The sequence below is a fragment of the Corylus avellana genome, chromosome ca4, assembly GCF_901000735.1.
Source record: "Corylus avellana chromosome ca4, CavTom2PMs-1.0".
Lineage (NCBI taxonomy): Eukaryota > Viridiplantae > Streptophyta > Magnoliopsida > Fagales > Betulaceae > Corylus > Corylus avellana.
Genome location: NC_081544.1, coordinates 14,531,429 through 14,548,777, shown reverse-complemented (window position 1 = coordinate 14,548,777; position 17,349 = coordinate 14,531,429). Strand labels below are relative to the sequence as shown.

Genomic DNA, 17,349 nt, shown 5'->3' with positions numbered 1-17,349 from the left:
GGTGTAAAACTTTTCTTTACAGTCTTCAATATAAATTTGACACACTAAGTAAAAATATCAACTATAATAAAAACAAAAATATTGTATCTTTAATTCAAATCAATCACATAAACTTTTTCAGTTGTTATAATCCAATGCCCACTACTTGCTAGTAGTTTTATCAATAGGTATTTTTGTATATAAAGTATTTTCTCAAGAGAATAAACATGAAGATGACGTGGATTAAATGAAATCTTACCAAAAGCACTATATATGATTCGTGAAAAGAGGAAATACCCAGGAGGGAGGGATTGGAAAATTGTAAAGAGGGAAACGTAGGTGATGACGTGGGAAATGGCAGCCATGGTGAAAAGTTGTTCTACAATAAATACCCTTCAATTCACTCCCCACGAGAAAGCTTTCACGCCCATCACTCCCACGAGAAATCTTTGTTCGATTATATTGTGGGTTGGCAATTGGCAAGGCGATGGAAGGCATATGTAAAGCAATGCATGGGGTGAAGGCTGGGATGTTAATGGTGGTGGTTCAATTTGCATTTGCTGGGGTCAATGTGTTCTACAAACTGGCCTCCAATGATGGAATGAGCTTGAGGGTTGTTATCGCCTACCGCTTCATTTTCGGAACCGTTTTCGTTCTTCCAATCGCTCTGGTTTTCGAGAGGTACATATTCACGCTACTCTTTCATCTCTTTTTCAATCATGTATAGTTTTTCCATTTATGTTTAATTCATATACGTAAACAGGAAAAAAAGGCCGAAGCTGAGTTGGGTAGTGCTCTTCCAAGCATTTTTGTGTGGGCTATTTGGGTAAGTTTGCATAATAATTCTCCGATTCATTATGAGCAATATAAGTGACACCGGTAGCTAATTCATTGCAGGGGATCATTAGCTCAAAACTTGTATATTGAGAGCCTATACCTAACGTCGGTAACATTTGCTTCGGCCCTCACTAATCTAATTCCGGCCATTACCTTCATCCTCGCAGTCTTGTTCGGGTACCTCTCTCTCTTTCTCGCTCGCTCGTTCTCATAAATTTAAAATGTTGTTTAATTAATTAATACATTCATTGAGTGGAAAATGGTTAATTGTGAAAAAAAAAAAAAAAAAATTGTGAACAGGCTAGAGAAGCTGAATGTGGGGACAAGAGTAGGGAAGGCAAAAGTGTTGGGAACATTAATTGGAATAGGTGGGGCGATGGTGTTGACTTTCTATAAAGGCGCAGAAATTGAGATTTGGTCTTCTCATGTTAACCTTTTGCATCACCCACAAAATCAAACTCACCCTAAAGGATCCGAAAATCACGTTTTGGGTTGTTTATTGGCAGTAGGAAGTTGTTCCTCTTTTGCCCTCTGGTTAATCATTCAGGTGGGTTATACAAATCTTTTTCTTTTTTCTTTTTTCTTTTTTCCAAATTCACTTTCTTGTGTCAAATTTATGATTTTCTGTTGAAATTTGTGGGAAAAACTAAAATATGGGAATGATAGCAGAAGCAAGATAGAGAAAAGATGGACAAAGAATTTACGAGTGGCTTGATGTTAGACATTTACGTTCACCACTTTGAATAGCCTCTAGGACTACATTGTGCTCTCGTTAACTTGATTGTTTATATCCCTATTTATTGTTGTATAAGACGACCTATACAATTAAACTTAAATTGACTATACAATGAAATATAAATTAATGATAATAACTTTTAAGGAACTTGACACAAATAAAGTTTTTTGTGCCTTTCATTAAGAATATGACACATCGGCGTAGAACAATAAAAGTGAATGGATAAAGATTTAGTAATTTTAAACCACTCACTTTTGTTGTTACATGTTGATAAGCTAGCTAGGCACAAAAGACTTAATTTGTGTCAAATCCCTATAAAAGTTATTCTTTAAATCAATATAAAATCAAAATATATTTTATTCAAGAAAAATGGGTCCCAAGTGAATTAGTGGCAGTTATAAGTTAGATAATTGTATGATAAAAATATAGTATTTAGGTGATTTGTTTGATTGGAGCATTGTTTTAGTTTGCATTTTGTGTGAAAAGAGTACTAAATGAATGGTAGAAAACATACAGACTAAAATGAGTGAGAAATATCCATGTCAATTCTCAAGCACAGCTCTGATGTGTGTGATGGGAGCAATCCAAGCTGTTGTTTTTGCTCTTTGCATGGAGAGGGATTGGAGTCAGTGGAGGCTAGGGTGGAACATCAGGCTTCTTACAGTGTCTTATACAGTACGTACTCTTTTTCTTTCTCTTTTTTTTTTTTTATTTTTTTTTATTTTTTTATTTATTTTTATTTCTTGGACTTCAATTAAATGTGTTGTAGGGAGTAGTGGGTTCAGGATTAATGGTGACTTTGATTGCGTGGTGCGTACGCATGAGAGGCCCTTTGTTTGTCTCGGTCTTCAACCCTCTAATGCTCGTTTTAGTTGCCATCATGGGCTCTTTGCTACTCGACGAAAAGTTGCACCTTGGAAGGTATATATATATCACTTCTTTTTAACCAACTATTGAATCAACAAGACATAATTATGATTTGGTGTTTAAAATGACAGCATATTAGGAGCCGCGTTGATTGTTTGCGGGTTATACGTGGTGCTGTGGGGTAAAGGCAAGGAGATGAAGAAGAATACACAACCTGAACCACCACCCTCAAACACCTCCCCAGACTCCTCTGAGTTGGTCGATATTGCTATCCACCCTCCAACGGAACTAAACGTCATCGTTTCTGCAACTACGACTGCTAGACCACTTCACCTCTCAGGCTCTCATGATGCCCCGGCCAAAATTTAGTTTGAATCTTGTACATTTTTAGTTAAATTGCACCATTTTTGTCATCTTAACATTCATTAGTGCTGGCCTCTAGAGAAGATGTACCTGATGAGGATAAGAAACAACATCGATGATCCTTCTGATAAACATAAACACCCATTGTGATAATGTTTTGTAGCGGTTAAGTTATCATATGTACAACATGTGTTGATAAGGTTGTAAACATTATGATTGAATGAACAACATTGATCCCTGATTCTGGCGGAGTTAGTCATGTGTTTTTTTTAGAAAGTCTCATCTTATTCATTTCTGATGAAATAATCTAGAGCATTAAACCATAAATAGAAAGAGCAATTTGCTCTAAAAGTACAATATCCTCGATACTACTAGAGATGATCTCCTCCATCCAAATTCTATGAGTTATTACATTTACCACCACCTTTGTAAGTCCATGAGCCGCCGCATTCGCTCCTCGTTTTACATGTTCGACATTCCATCTTCTGAAAATAGGTAGCACAATATGAATGTCTTCCATTATATGTTCCTAACGACACCACTGTGGTCCATTAGCTTCGATTGCTTGGACGACTTGCTTAGAATCTCCTTCCAATATAATCTCCTGTAGCCGCATATCACGGCAGAATTCCACCGCACATAATGCCCCCATTACTTCTACAATTACTGGGTTGGGGCAGCCTTCCTGGGTTTGGCTTAAAGCTGCTATGGCCTTCCCCATATAGTCCCTGACAATAACTCCCACACCTATTTGTTTATGCTCAGTCTTCAAAGTCACGTCCCAGTTTGCTTTATACTTGCCACAGGGAGAAGCGAGGCATCCAAGTTATCACGTTGTCAACTGCTGTGCAAGGGTCAAACTGTTAGGAAACTAATCCTATTTCCCGAGACCCGTGAGATGCGAAAATTAAGAAGAATGCAGAATAACAAAGATTAGGCAATCATACAGGACACAAAGATTTTAAGTGGTTCGGTCTAACCAGCTTGCATCCACAGTCAGTGACAACCCGGAGAAAAATCCACTATCAAAAAATGAGTACAAGAGAGTAACAGGGAGATAAAATCACTCAAACCCAAAGCCCCAAATACACCCAATTCTCACTTTGCCAAAAGGAGAATAATAACAAAAGGAAAAAGGAAAAAAAAAAAAAAAAAAAAAACTCTCTTTGATTCTCTAACTTTTCTCTATTGTTGGGACACCAAAACACAAAGCAATTTTTACTTTGTTTTGCTCTACTGCCGCACAACACCTTGCCTTTATATAAATGCACATAGTCAGTGATGAGTACCAAATATTGTATATTTGGGCCCCTTAACTTAAGTTTGTTAATCTCTTAGTTGTGTTAATTTATGATGTTTTTGGTTAGTTTTGGCGTTTTAGTGATTTGCAGGTCGTTAAGAGGAAAATGCGGCTTTAAGTTGATATTTGCAACTCATTCCATAAATTCTGAGGCTTAAGACACTTCATGGAGCATTGGCAGCAAATAAGATCGAGCGATGATCCGCACCCGACGAGTCCCACTAAAAAGGTCATATCTAGAGTTATATAGCTCGGATTGAGGTGATCTTGTGTCATTGGAAAGCTAACTCAAAGATCTACAAAGTCATTTTTCACAAGAGTGGGTTAATTCCAACTGAAAGTGCGCTCGAGCGCACGTTTATTGCGATCGAGCGCACTCGCGCCCTGTGCAATAGGAAATTTGTTGCACAAGTGCGATCAAGCGCACTCCGCCTTCTTGGCAGTGCTGAAACCCTAAAATTAACTTATAAATATTATTCTTTTTCATTGTAAACGGACAGAGACGCCCTGGGGGCGCCATTCTTGGTCATTTTTCGTGTTTTCTGGGTTTTTCTAGCTTGAAACTCGAATTCTTTTGTAAGTTTTTAATTTTAATGAAGTAATTTAGTTTCTTTATGATTTCTTTTGTCATTAGAGGCTAAATCGTGAAAACGTATGTTCGCTTCAATTCAATTGTGTGACAAAATTGTGATTGATTGTTGTTTATAAATCGTGAAAACGTTGGATATTCGTTGTGTTTCATCCAACGGATACATCAAATGATTTGATTGAGACTTATATCCATTGTGATTTATGGATACAGTAGATGATTTGATCTCAATTGAATATTCGTTGTGATTTGTAATAGAGATGGATTCATCGCATGATTCAATTGGTTTATAAAAAAACAATAGAACATATATAGGGTTTAATTCTTTGTCGGATGCATGAATGAAAACATGAGAATGTATGCTTTGATTTGGTGAGCTGAATTCTAAAACCTTAGTCATTTATGTTTTGATTATTTTTATTTTATTTAGTTTATGTTTGTTTATTTTCAAAATCAAAATCATTCGGAACTAGGTTAAGATATAATTGATTTAGATAGAAATGAAATTTCACAAACATAATTCCCTGTGGATCGACCTCGCACTTGCACACACACTATATTGCACACGATTCGTGCGCTTGCGAGTACAATTAAATTTGCACATCAAATTTTGGCGCCATTGCCGGGGAGTTGTCTGTTTTTGTGAAAATTGATTTTTGTTTAAATTGATTTTATTTTTCTACTAGTTATTTTCTTTTTACAATTTGTTTATTTTTCTTTTTCTTTTTCTTTTATCTTTATTTGCTTCTGTTTACAATTACTAAAAAAAAAAAACAAAAAAGAGAAAAAGTTGTGTTTTTTTGTTTCTGTCGCATTTCTGTCGAAGGAACTAGTCCCTACCAAAGCGCTCGATCGCACATCACCTGCGCTCGAGTGCATTCGAGCCTAACGCAGCAAGCATCCCGCGTGCCGGCAATCAACGCTTCCGCAAGTGCGTGCGAGCGCACACCCTGCGCCCATCTACGCTCGATTGCACATCACCTGCGCTCGAGCGCACCTCTGCAGACTGCATCCAAACGAGCCAGAACCTAAAATTTTGTCAAACTTATGTTTGGTCCGTTTTGTGAGTTTTTGAGTCTTTTGTTTTTTTTTTTTGGTATTTCTATTTAGTTTTGTGTTTTTGTGTTAGTTTTCATTTTTGTTTATTTTCTTTTCTTTTCTTTAAAAAAAAAAATAATAATTTTGGTTACTGTTTCATGTGGAGGTGTGTTTTGTTTTAAAGAGTGAGGGTAAGCATGAATTTTCTATTTGGTAATTTTAATGCTACTCCTAGTTATAGGACACCCATTCTTACCAACTTCCCTCACTATTTCTACCCACATAGACCATGTTCATACTGCTCCAGCCCTTATCATAGTTCAGGTAATTGTCCATCCTAGAGACAATTTTCCAATTTTTCATATGAGCATATGAACACAAATTTCTCTAGTTCGAGGTCTGAATCAACTTACAATTTCTACACCCCAGATTGGAACAACCATTCTGATTTCTCGTGGCATGCTCATGCCACGGAAAATTATGCTCCCCAATTTGATGAAGTGCACCATCCTGAATATCCGCAGTTCGACAACCAATCCTATACCCCTTCACCCTGCAATTATACTCCACAAGATTTATCATTGGAAAACACCCTCAAAGCGTTCATATAGTGTAATGGCCAAACCTTGCAAGAGCTTAAAAAGGCCACCATGGTCAACTACCAAGCCATAAATGAAGTGAAGAATGCAGCCATGGCCAACACTCAAGCAATTGAAAAGTTGGAAAGACAGCTTGGTCATTTAGTTGCTGAACTCACCAGAATAGAGGAAGAAGAGCTTCAAAGTCAGTTGATGGCTGAAAGGCACTACATGATTGATGAGGATGATTCCAGCAATCCTTATCGTGAGCATGTCCAAGCCACCACCCCAATTGGGAAAGAGAAAATTGTTGAGGAGACTGTTGATGATCCAAGTCTGGAGGACCCATTGGGAAAGTGCTTTGCTCGATTTGGATGTGACTTAGACCTTGACAAGTTACTTGAGCAAGCTGATGCCTTATTGGACTCTACTCCTAAGATGCGAACTAAAAATGGGGAAACCACTGAAATATCATCTAAATCATCTTCATCAACATCTAAGCCTTTCATTATGGATAACAATGAAGAGGAAGAGAAAGAGGAGCACTTGGAGCAAGTTGAGCACTGAGAGCAAATTAAGCCCCCAAATCTGTCCACTGACAAGGAAGTGAGTACTGAAGCTCACTCCTTTGTCACAATCCCTCTTGAGACACTTCATGAACCCCAAGCTCCACTTATTCAATGTCTCAAAGAGCCATTTTATGCTAAGACTCTCAAGGATCTTTGCAAACAAGTGAGCAGACCTAGGAACCATCGTCCCAAAAAGATCCTTCAGAGCAAGCAAGTTGGCTACATAAGATGGCGAAACATCCTTCCAGAGGGATATCAAATTCTTAAGAAGAAAGGGTGGAAGGGATTGGTCGGACATCCAAATGATCGGGGAAAGCACTGTAAAATTTCTTCCCCATTTTAATTTCTGCACATTTTCTTTCTTTCTTATTTTTATTTTATTTTGTTTCATTTTCTTTTTGTTTCTATCAGCAATTAATCTTTTGATATTTGTTTCTATGAGGAAATATTGCTGTTAGATTTTGACAGGTGTTTTGGTGTTTAGGTTTGGGGGACGCCCTGACCTTTGCACACTCGAGTTTCCTCATCCCATGGTATTGTATCTCTTGCCACATTGGGGACAATGTGTCATTTAAGTTTGGGGGTGTGGAAAAACACATTGTCTTTTTGTTTGTTTGTGTCTTTTTGTTTGTTTTTATCTGTTTGTTTTGTTTTTTTTTAAAAAATCTGCTATGTTGTTGATTGGGCATGAGTTACATCATAACTGTGGTTTGCATGTCATTAGTGTGTTTAACTTTTTGAACACTGCATGTCAATAGAAATCTGAGTCATTTGACTCATTTGGTGGATTAGAGAGACTTCACATGTCTGAGTTGAATCACAAGCACACTAGCATAAAGTTTGTGAGGTATGAGATTTGGATTGATTAGGGTGTGCCTTGCGATTTGTAGGATGAAGTGTTGATGAAACCTTGGCTTGAGTATATAAAAAAATAAAAAAGGTGTCATCATCAGTTTGAGCTTTTCATTGAATAACCGGACCTCATGCCTCACTAAGCATTGAGTGTTCGCGTAAAAAGATGAGAAATTCAATTTGGTTCATTGTATAGCTAGTTTGGCTTCGTAGCCTTTTTGACTAGAGTAATTAAGCCATAGGGATGTTTTACATCTAGTGCCCTAAAACCATCTGGTTTGGGAGTTATTGGCCCAATACTCATTACATAGGTCAATTAGAAAGCTTAAGGGAGCCGCACATTGCATAGCCTACACAAAAAAATAAAAAGAATAATATATATATATATATATATATATAAAATGCATGTCTTGATCTAAGCCTTTGGTGTTTTCATCTGTGTTAATTCCTATGAATTATGAGGTACACCAAACTTTGAGAAAAATTGAAGCCTCTTAACTTTGTGTTAGTTTCACTTTGCACCTATTAAAGCTTGTGTTGTCTGAAATTTCCACCTTTGAGTTGAATGATTTGTGGTTGGCTTGATGATTTGATTGTGGTGTTCACTTTGTTAAACCTACTCATGATGTGAGAATCATGTGTTTGTGTGGAAATTGTGTTTGTCAATGACATAGCACTGACAATGTTTGTGGGTATCATTCCTATTAAACCCTCACGAGACTTCACTTGTCCACTAGGGATGTCTAGGGGTTTAAAAGACTTGTTGCATATGCTAAATGCAATCGTCTCTCCCACGACAGCGAACTTATGTTTCTTGTTTTTATTTTTTATTTTTTTGCTAAGGGACTAGCAAAATGTAAGTTTGGGGGTATTTGATGAGTGCCAATATTGTATATTTGGGCCCTTTAACTTATGTTTGTTAATCTCTTAGCTGTGTTAATTTCTGATGTTTTTGGTTAGTTTTGGTGTTTTAGTGATTTGCAGGTCGTTAAGAGGAAAATGCGGCTTTAACATGATATTTGCAACTCATTTCATTAATTCTGGGGCTTAAGACACTTCATGGAGCATTGGCAGCAAATTGGGATCGAGCGATGATTCGCACCCGACGAGTCCCACTAAAAAGGTCATATCTAGAGTTATATACCTCGGATTGAGGTGATCTTGGTGTCATTGGAAAGCTAACTAAAAGATCTACAAAGTTATGTTTCACAAGAGTGGGTTAATTCCAACTGAAGGTGCACTCCAGCGCACGTTTAGTGCGATCGAGCGCACTCGCGCCCTGTGCAGCAGGAAACTTGTTGCACGAGTGCGATCGAGCGCACTCGGCCGACTTGGCAGTGCTAAAACCCTAAAATTAGCTTATAAATATAATTCTTTTTCATTGTAAATGGACAGAGACAAGCCGGGGGCGCTGTTCTTGGTCGTTTTTCGTGTTTTCTGGGCTTTTCTAGCTTGAAACTCGAATTCTTTTGTAAGTTTTTAATTTTAATGAAGTAATTTAGTTTCTTTATAATTTCTTTTGTCATGAAAGGCTAAATCTTCAACTAAGGTTGAAGATGAAGCCTCGCCATTGATTAGTTTTATATTTTTATGTTTCGTTCATACAAATTCGTCATTTAATGTAATGTATGTTCGCTTCAATTCAATTGTGTGACAAAATTGTGATTGATTGTTGTTTATAAATCGTGAAAACGTTGGATATTCATTGTGTTTCATCCAACGGATACATCGAATGATTTGATTGAGACTTATATCCATTGTGATTTACGGATACAGTGGATGATTTGATCTCAATTGGATATTCGTTGTGATTTGTAAAAAAGATGGATTCATCAAATGATTCAATTGGTTTATAAAAAAAAAATAGAACACATATAGGGTTTAATTGTTTGTCGGATGCATGAATGAAAACATGAGAATGTATGCTTTGATTTGGTGAGGTGAATTCTAAAACCTTAGTCATTTATCTTTTGATTATTTTTATTTTATTTAGTTTATGTTTGTTTATTTTCAAAATCAAAATCATTCGGAACTAGGTTAAGATATAATTGATTTAGATAGAAATTAAATTTCACAAACGCAATTCCCTGTGAATCGACCTCGCACTTGCACACACGCTATATTGCACACGACTTGTGCGCTTGCGAGTACAATTAAATTTGTACATCAGTCTTCTACTTTCTCCTAGTAAAAGTCCAACACGGACACATGGAACCCACTACTGTGTAGGACAACTACTCCAACTCCAACTAGGAGAAGGAATTCCAAAACCTTGTAGAACACAACAAAACCGGTTGGGTCCCACCCACTAGATTGAAGGCACACTTTCTCAACAATCTCCCACTTGACTTGAAACCCACCAAGTTGCAACATAATGAATGTCCTCCGAATGTCTCTTCCAGTTGTCCTCAAGCTCGAAGACCAGCTGAAGCTGCGCACAGCTTTAGTTTCTCAATAGTCACACCTTTTTGTCAACATGTCTGCTGGATTCTCAGTTCTACGAATCTTCTCAAGTAGCAATTGTTCACTTTCAAGAAGAGACCGAATAAAGTGATACATCAACTGTATATGCTTTGTTCTTGAATGATACGCTAGGTTCTTCACAAGAAAAATAGCACTCTAACTATCACTGTGTAGAACACCCTTCTCATTCTTCTTTCCCAACTCATCCAAAAAATCTTGTAGCCAAGCCATCTCCTTTCCAGCTTCTATCACAGCCACATACTCCGCCTCTGTAGTGGAAAAGGGCTACAATTTTCTGTAACCTTGAGGTCCAACACACAACAGTACCTCATAGAGTAGATACAAACCCTGTTGTACTTTTCCTACTATCAACATCACCTGCTATATTAGCATCCACGTAGCCATGCAGCTTCAATTCTGCACCTATGAAGCAAAAGGACATATCTAAAGTTCCTCTCAGATATCGCAAAATCCACTTGACTGCCTCCCAATGCTGCTTCCCTGGATTACTCATGTACCTGCCCATAACTCCCACTGCATGTGCAATATCCAATTGAGTACAGACCATTGCATACATTAGACTTTCGATAGCTGAGGCATAAGGTACCTTGCTCATGTATGCTTTCTCTTGTTCCATCTTTAGTGACTAATCCTTGGTTAGTCTGAAGTGACTCTCCAAGGGTGTGCTGACTTACTTAGCTCCTTCCATGCTAAATCTATTGAGAATATTCTTCACATACTCTCTCTGTGAAATCTTCAATGTACTATTGGCCATGTCCTTGATGATTCTCATCCCAAGGATTTGTTTAGCAGCACCCAAATCCTTTATTGCAAACTGCTTTGATAGTTGGTTCTTCAACTTGTTGATGTCTTCCATACTAGCCCCTACAATGAGCATATCATCTACGTACAAGAGTAGAATAATGTAAGAGTTCTTAAAACTCTTAACATAGCAGCAATGATCTGCATTACACCTCGTAAACCCAATACGACACATGAAGTTGTCAAAATTCTTGTACCATTGTCTCGGAGCTTGTTTCAGGCCATACAGGCTTCTTCTTAGTTTGCACACTAAACTCTCCTCTCCTTGCACTATGAATCCTTATGGCTGCTGCATATAAATTTCTTTCTCCAACTCACCATGAAGGAATGTCGTCTTTACGTCTAACTGCTCTAGGTATAAGTTCTCCGCCGCCACAATGCTCAACACAATTCTGATGGTTGTCATCTTCACCACCGGAGAGAATATGTCTATGTAGTTAATTCCTTCTTTCTACTGGAATACCTTGACTACCAATCTTGCCTTGTAGCGTTTGCTACTATCATGTTCACCCATTATTCTGAACACCCATTTGTTTTGCAAAGCCTTTTTACCTGCTAGCAACTCTATCAAGCTCCAGGTCTGATTAGTCAATAATGAGTCGATCTCATCTTTCAGGGCTAACTCCCACTTGATTGAATCTTCAACCTTCAAGGCTTCAACAAATGTCTCTAGCTCGCTGCCATCCGTCAACAAAATATGAAACAAGGAGGGTGAAAAATGCTGTGGAGATCTAATGATTCTGGTAGATCAACGGACAGCCACTGTTGGTGTACCCTGTTCAATATGTTGATCTACTGTTTCTTCAACTTCTGGATCCTCGTCAGTTTCTAAATCCTTATCAACTTCTGAATTCCTTCTCTGAGATGCACCTTTAAAAATTCTATCTAGGTTGATAAATTCAGGCTTCTCAGCCACCAACTCTGTACTTACTAGTTCTGCACTTGAATTATTCTTATACACAGCCATCTCATTAAAAGTAACATTTCTACTTCTAATGATCTTTCAGTTTTGATCATCCCAAAAACTATACCGAATGCCTCATCCTCATAGCCAATGAATAACATTTTCTAGACTTAGCATCTAGCTTGCTATGAGCATCAGATTCAATATAGACATACGAAACACAACCAAAAACTTTCAATTGAGAACGATTTACCTCCTTTCCACTCCAGACTTCTTCAGGTAGTCTATGGCCCAAAGGAACTGATGGTTCTCCATTTATCAAGTATGCAACAGTGCTTACTACATCGGCCCAGAAAGTTTTCGGTAGTCCAGCATGCAACCTCATACTTCTTGCACGCTCACTGAGGGTCCTGTTCATGTGCTCAGCCACACTATTCTGATATGGTGTTCCTGGAATATTTTTCTCCATCCGAATCCCATTCACCGCAAAAAACTGTTTGAAACCCCCATCTTCGTATTCTCCCCCTTTTTCTGATCTTAGACACTTCAATTTCAGACCAGTTTATGTCTCTACCATGACCTTCCACTTCTTAAAAACTTCAAATACATCAGATTTAACCTTTAAGAAGTAAACCCATACCTTCCTGCTTGAGTCATCAATCAATGTGATGTAATACCATGAGCCTCCAAGAGGTGCCACTGGTGCGGGACGCCACAAATCAGTGTGTACCAACTCCAGCTTTCCCAACTTCGGTGCTCTGCCAACTTTCACGAAACTCACCTTCTTCTACTTTCCTAGGATGCAGCCTTTACAAAGATTCGACTGACTTCAACTCTAGCAGTTTTCCCTTTGACAGAAGTACCTTCATCCCTTTCTCGCTCATGTGCCCAAGCCTTAGGTGCCATAATTTTGAGTCAGCACCCATATCTGCAACAACAATTGTATCCCTGCTACTCATCGTAATATAAAGAGTACCGGTCTGATGACCAAGAGCCAAAATCCTAGCTCCCTTGCTGACTTTCCACTTTCCACCATGGAAATGAATTGACTGCCCTTCATCATCAAGATGTCCCACTGAAATCAGGTTCTTTTTCAGCTTTGGGATATACCTGACCTTTTGCAGCTTCCATACTGAGTCATTGTGGACTTTAATGTGAACATCGCCTAGACCCACAACATCCAGCGATGTTCCATTAGCCAAGTACACCTTCTCAAAATCTCTAGCCACATAATTTTGAGAACTTCATAATTTTGGAAAGAAACTTCTGAGTCCAAGACCCAAGAACCAAGAGGACTATCAACAGATAGAAGTAGGGCATCGTGCACTTCTTCTATTACCATGACATTTGCGGCGTCATTGTCAGTCTTCTTCTTTAGCTCTCTATAGTTCTTCTTGAAGTGGCCTGTCTTGCTATAGTTCCAACACTCAGGTTGTTGTCCAAACCTGGATTTGCTCCTACCCTTCCTGGATTTAGATTTGCCTCTCATAGAGTTTTTCTCATGTCCTCTACCCCTTGCTTCAAGGTTTAGTGCTGCACCATAACCGAAAGTTTCACCAGCATCCTTCTTGTGGACCTCCTCACTAAGAACCAAATCCCTGACATCCTCATAGCTTAATTTACTCTTTCTTGCAGAGTTACTCACAGCCACCCTCACGGCTTCCCAGCTATGTGGCAAAGACGACAAGACGATCAACACACGAATCTCATCATCAAAATCAATTTCAACCGAGGATAATAGATTTGTGATAGTGTTCAATTCATTAAGATGATGTGCCACCGAAGTCCCTTCCGCCATCTTTAGGTTGAACAATTTCTCCATCAGGTGCACCTTGTTGTTAGTCGACGGCATCTCATACCTACTTGATAAAGCCGCCATTAGACCTGCTATGGTCTTCTACTTTACAACGTTGTGTGCGACTGATTTTGATAGTGATAACCTAATAACTGCTAGGACCTTACGACCTGTCAAAGAACATCCCAAGCAAGCAGTGCTCAAGTACTGCACTACACCACAATAGAGGACACTCATGCTCGAGTGCGCTCGAGCGCACCAAGTGTGCGATCGAGTACACTTGTTTGACCTAGCGCCATTTTTAACTCTAAAACCCCTTGTAAACCCTAGTTTTAAGCCTATAAATAGAAGAGATCTCAGATTAGTTTAGTCAGGCTATGAATTACGAAATTTTAGAGAAGAAAGGAGAGAGTTTTAGCATTTCCTAACTTTTGGATCTCAAGTTTGGGGTTTTCAACTTGTAAGTACTCAATTTTCATGAATTCAATTAATTTCTTTGTCTTTCAATATCATGAGAGGCTAAACCCTCAACTAAGGTTGAGGATTAAACCTCACTTATGATTAGCAATATTGTTTTCATGTATGTAGTATTTTCCAATTTAATAAATTAATTTTCCTATTGTTTTACTTTAAATTAATTGTGTTGAATGATTCTTGGATATCTTTTGTGATTCAGGGATACATTTGATGATTTGGGATAATTTAATATGATTGATTGCTTTGTTTTCTTTGTTAAAGATTGGATATCCCTTGTGATTTATTCTCCGAGTACAATTGATGTTTTGATTGATATTGGATATATTTTTGTGATTTACACATACAATTGATGATTTAATTGATATTGGATTTCTTTTGTGATTTGGGTAATGAATGGATACATGGGATGTTTTGATTAATTCTTTGAAGCAAAAGTAAAACATGCCTAAGATTTTATTGTGAGAACTTTGGAAAATATTATTGATCATGGAAATATATTGCCATGAATTTGTGAGTGGGGATTCTGAAACTCTAGTGCTTCGTTAATCAATTACTTTAATTTCACTCTAATTATTTTATGCTTTCAATTTTTCAATTACAAAACAATCTCTCGAATTTTGGAACTAGGTTAGGGTTTAATTGATTTAGACTTAAGTTTGCTTTCAAAAACACAATTCCCTGTGGGATTGACCTCGCACTAACAACCCTTTTACTGCAAACGATTCGTGCACTTGTGAGAATTAAAATTTTCACAACACTCGTCTAATAGCCCTAACAGATTACTCTCCTGGCCTCTTGGTGTCTCAGGAAGAGGAGTTGATGCTAAAGAAGCCTCAGTGCTCACTTCCTTGCCTTTTTCCAGATGTAGATCCTGTGGGACCTCAATTTTCTCCTCCTTCCTCTCTTCCATGTGATTTTTGACCCATTCTTTACTCCTCAATGTGGTGATAGCTTGCTCATGATAGGAAATACTCTCATCCTCCATGTAATGTCCATTAGGATTGGCCACCGACTGACTTTGAAGTTGTTCTTCTTCTCTGTTGAGGATATCGGCTATTTGTTTGAGGTGAGCCTCTATCCTGCCAAATGATTGCAAGTGAGAGTTCACCCTCTCCTGTTGAGAGTTTACCATCTAATTATTCTCACTTATAAGATTCAATAACTTGTCTTTAAAGTCAGTAACCGATAAAGGAGTTGGCTCCTTCTAGTTTTGTTGAGGCCAATATATGGGAGATGGCTTATCTTCGTGAGCTTCTATCTTGGCGATGGATTGCAGCAGTTGATTATTGGCCTCAATTTTGCTGAGAATAGCTCACACATTTTCTTCAAAGTTAGAAATTTTTGTATGAGGTGACTCGGCCTGATATTGCAGTTGTGGAGTTGATTGAAAGGAATATGATTGATCATAGAACTGAGGATATGATTGATGGTGCAATTCATGAAATTGTGGAGCAAGATTTTCAGGAGTGTTGCTGTCTAGATGTGCGCTCGAGCACCCTGGATTATGCGCTCGATCGCATTGGTGTGCTTGATCTCCTAGGAATGGGTGCTCGCTCACACTGCCGCAGAACCGAAACAAAACAGGAATTTATAGTAGCTTTAGTGCTGCTGTCTAGTAGTGGTACGCTTGATCGCACTGGTGCACTCGAGCTCTTGGAATAGGCACTCGAGCACACCGCCGCAGATCAAAATAGAAACTATAAAACAGAAACTTGAAACATATTAAAAAAAAATTAAAAAAAAAAATTAACTTAAATTAAGGAAAAAAATTCAAACAAAATTTAAAACAATCCCCGGCAACGGCACCTAAAACTTGTTGTGACAACTACTGACCCAAATTAATAGGCGAATAATTACTACGTTTTACTTACAAGTGCACAAGATCAAAACGATAGTACATGAGGCAATTTGTGGGTGCGAAACACTCTTCTAGAATGCTATGAAGTTTTAAAGAAGAAATGGTGGAAGCGATTGGTTGGACATCCGAATGATCGGGGAAAACACTGTAAATTTCATTTTCCATTTTATTTTCCGCACCTCTAGTCATGATTTCTTTTTCCTTTTTCATTTTATTTCTTGTCATTTTATTTTCGTTTTTAAAATAAATTAATCTTTTGATGCTTGTTTATGTGAGAAAATATTGCTGTAAGTTTTTGATAAGTGTTCTGGTGTTTAAGTTTGGAGGACACCCTACCTTTTTCACATTCAGACATTTCCTTCCTTCTGGTAATGTATTTCTATACTACACATTGAGGAAAATGTATAATTCAAGCTTGGGGCTATCGAAAGACACACTGTCTGTTTGTTTGTTTTAATTTATCTATTTGTTTTTATTTGTCTGTTTATAAAAAAAATTTTAAAAAAATTGTGCTATGTTGTTGTCAAGTATGAGGTAAGCTGTAATTGTGTTTTGTATTTCATTGGCTTGCTTAAAGTGTTGAACACATGATCATTTCATTATGAATCTAAGTCCTATGACTTATTTTTAGAGCAAAAGAAACTTCACTTGTTTTGAGTAGGATTATCATGAGCCCATTAGCATATAGTCTGTGAGGTATGAAATTTGAGCTTAATCATGTTTATCTTGAGATTTATTAGGTGACTTATTGATGAACAACCCTGGCTTTAAAAAAAAAAAAAAAAAATCATTCTGAGTTTTTCACTGAGTAACCAGACCTCAGTGTAGAAAGGTGTGAAGTTGAGTTTGGTTGATGATATGGCTAGTTTGCCTTCGTAACCTTTTTGACCTGAGTTAATAAGCCCTTAGGGATGTTTTGCATCTAGTGCCCAAATGCTATCTGGTTTGGAAGTCACTAGCCTAATACTAATTACATGGATCAATTAGAAAGCTTAAGGGAGCTAAGAATTGCACAACCTACACACAAAAAAAAAAAAAAAAAAGAGAGAGAGAGAAAGAAGAGAAATGCATATCTTACCTTGGTTGTTTCATCAAATAGCGATTCATACAAATTTTGAGGTACTTGTCTTGAGATTTAATTGAAACCTCATGATTGTATGCTAGTTTCACTTTGCACCTTTCGGAACATATGATGTCTAAATTGTCCATTTATGACTGATTTGACTTTGGTTGTCCTAAATATTTTGAATATGGAGTTCATCTTTTTAAGCTTGCTCATGAATAAGAACCATTGTTTGTGTGAAACTTCATTCTTTTCAATA

At 37.7% G+C, this 17,349-nt stretch overlaps 1 protein-coding gene and 1 pseudogene across 1 annotated transcript; one reads left to right on the top strand and one right to left on the bottom strand.

The window, feature by feature from the left end:
• The window catches only part of LOC132178100 (uncharacterized), a 189,899-nt pseudogene that overhangs the window by 13,258 nt on the left and 159,292 nt on the right, over nt 1-17,349 (bottom strand).
• On the top strand, nt 467-2,975 carry LOC132179792 (WAT1-related protein At1g68170-like). Its single transcript, XM_059592569.1, has 7 exons — nt 467-660; nt 743-805; nt 877-993; nt 1,117-1,363; nt 2,069-2,227; nt 2,322-2,473; nt 2,551-2,975. The coding sequence occupies exons 1-7, from the start codon at nt 467-469 to the stop codon at nt 2,786-2,788; spliced, it is 1,170 nt and encodes a 389-aa protein (XP_059448552.1). The 3' UTR covers nt 2,789-2,975.

Excerpts from the sequence above, each read along its gene's own strand:
- LOC132179792 (XM_059592569.1), top strand. The coding sequence starts at position 467 with ATGGAAGGCATATGTAAAGCAATGCATGGGGTGAAGGCTGGGATGTTA. Across the intron at positions 994-1,116 it reads ATCCTCGCAGTCTTGTTCGG|GCTAGAGAAGCTGAATGTGG; the intron begins GTACCTCTCTCT and ends AATTGTGAACAG. Across the intron at positions 2,228-2,321 it reads TTCTTACAGTGTCTTATACA|GGAGTAGTGGGTTCAGGATT; the intron begins GTACGTACTCTT and ends AATGTGTTGTAG.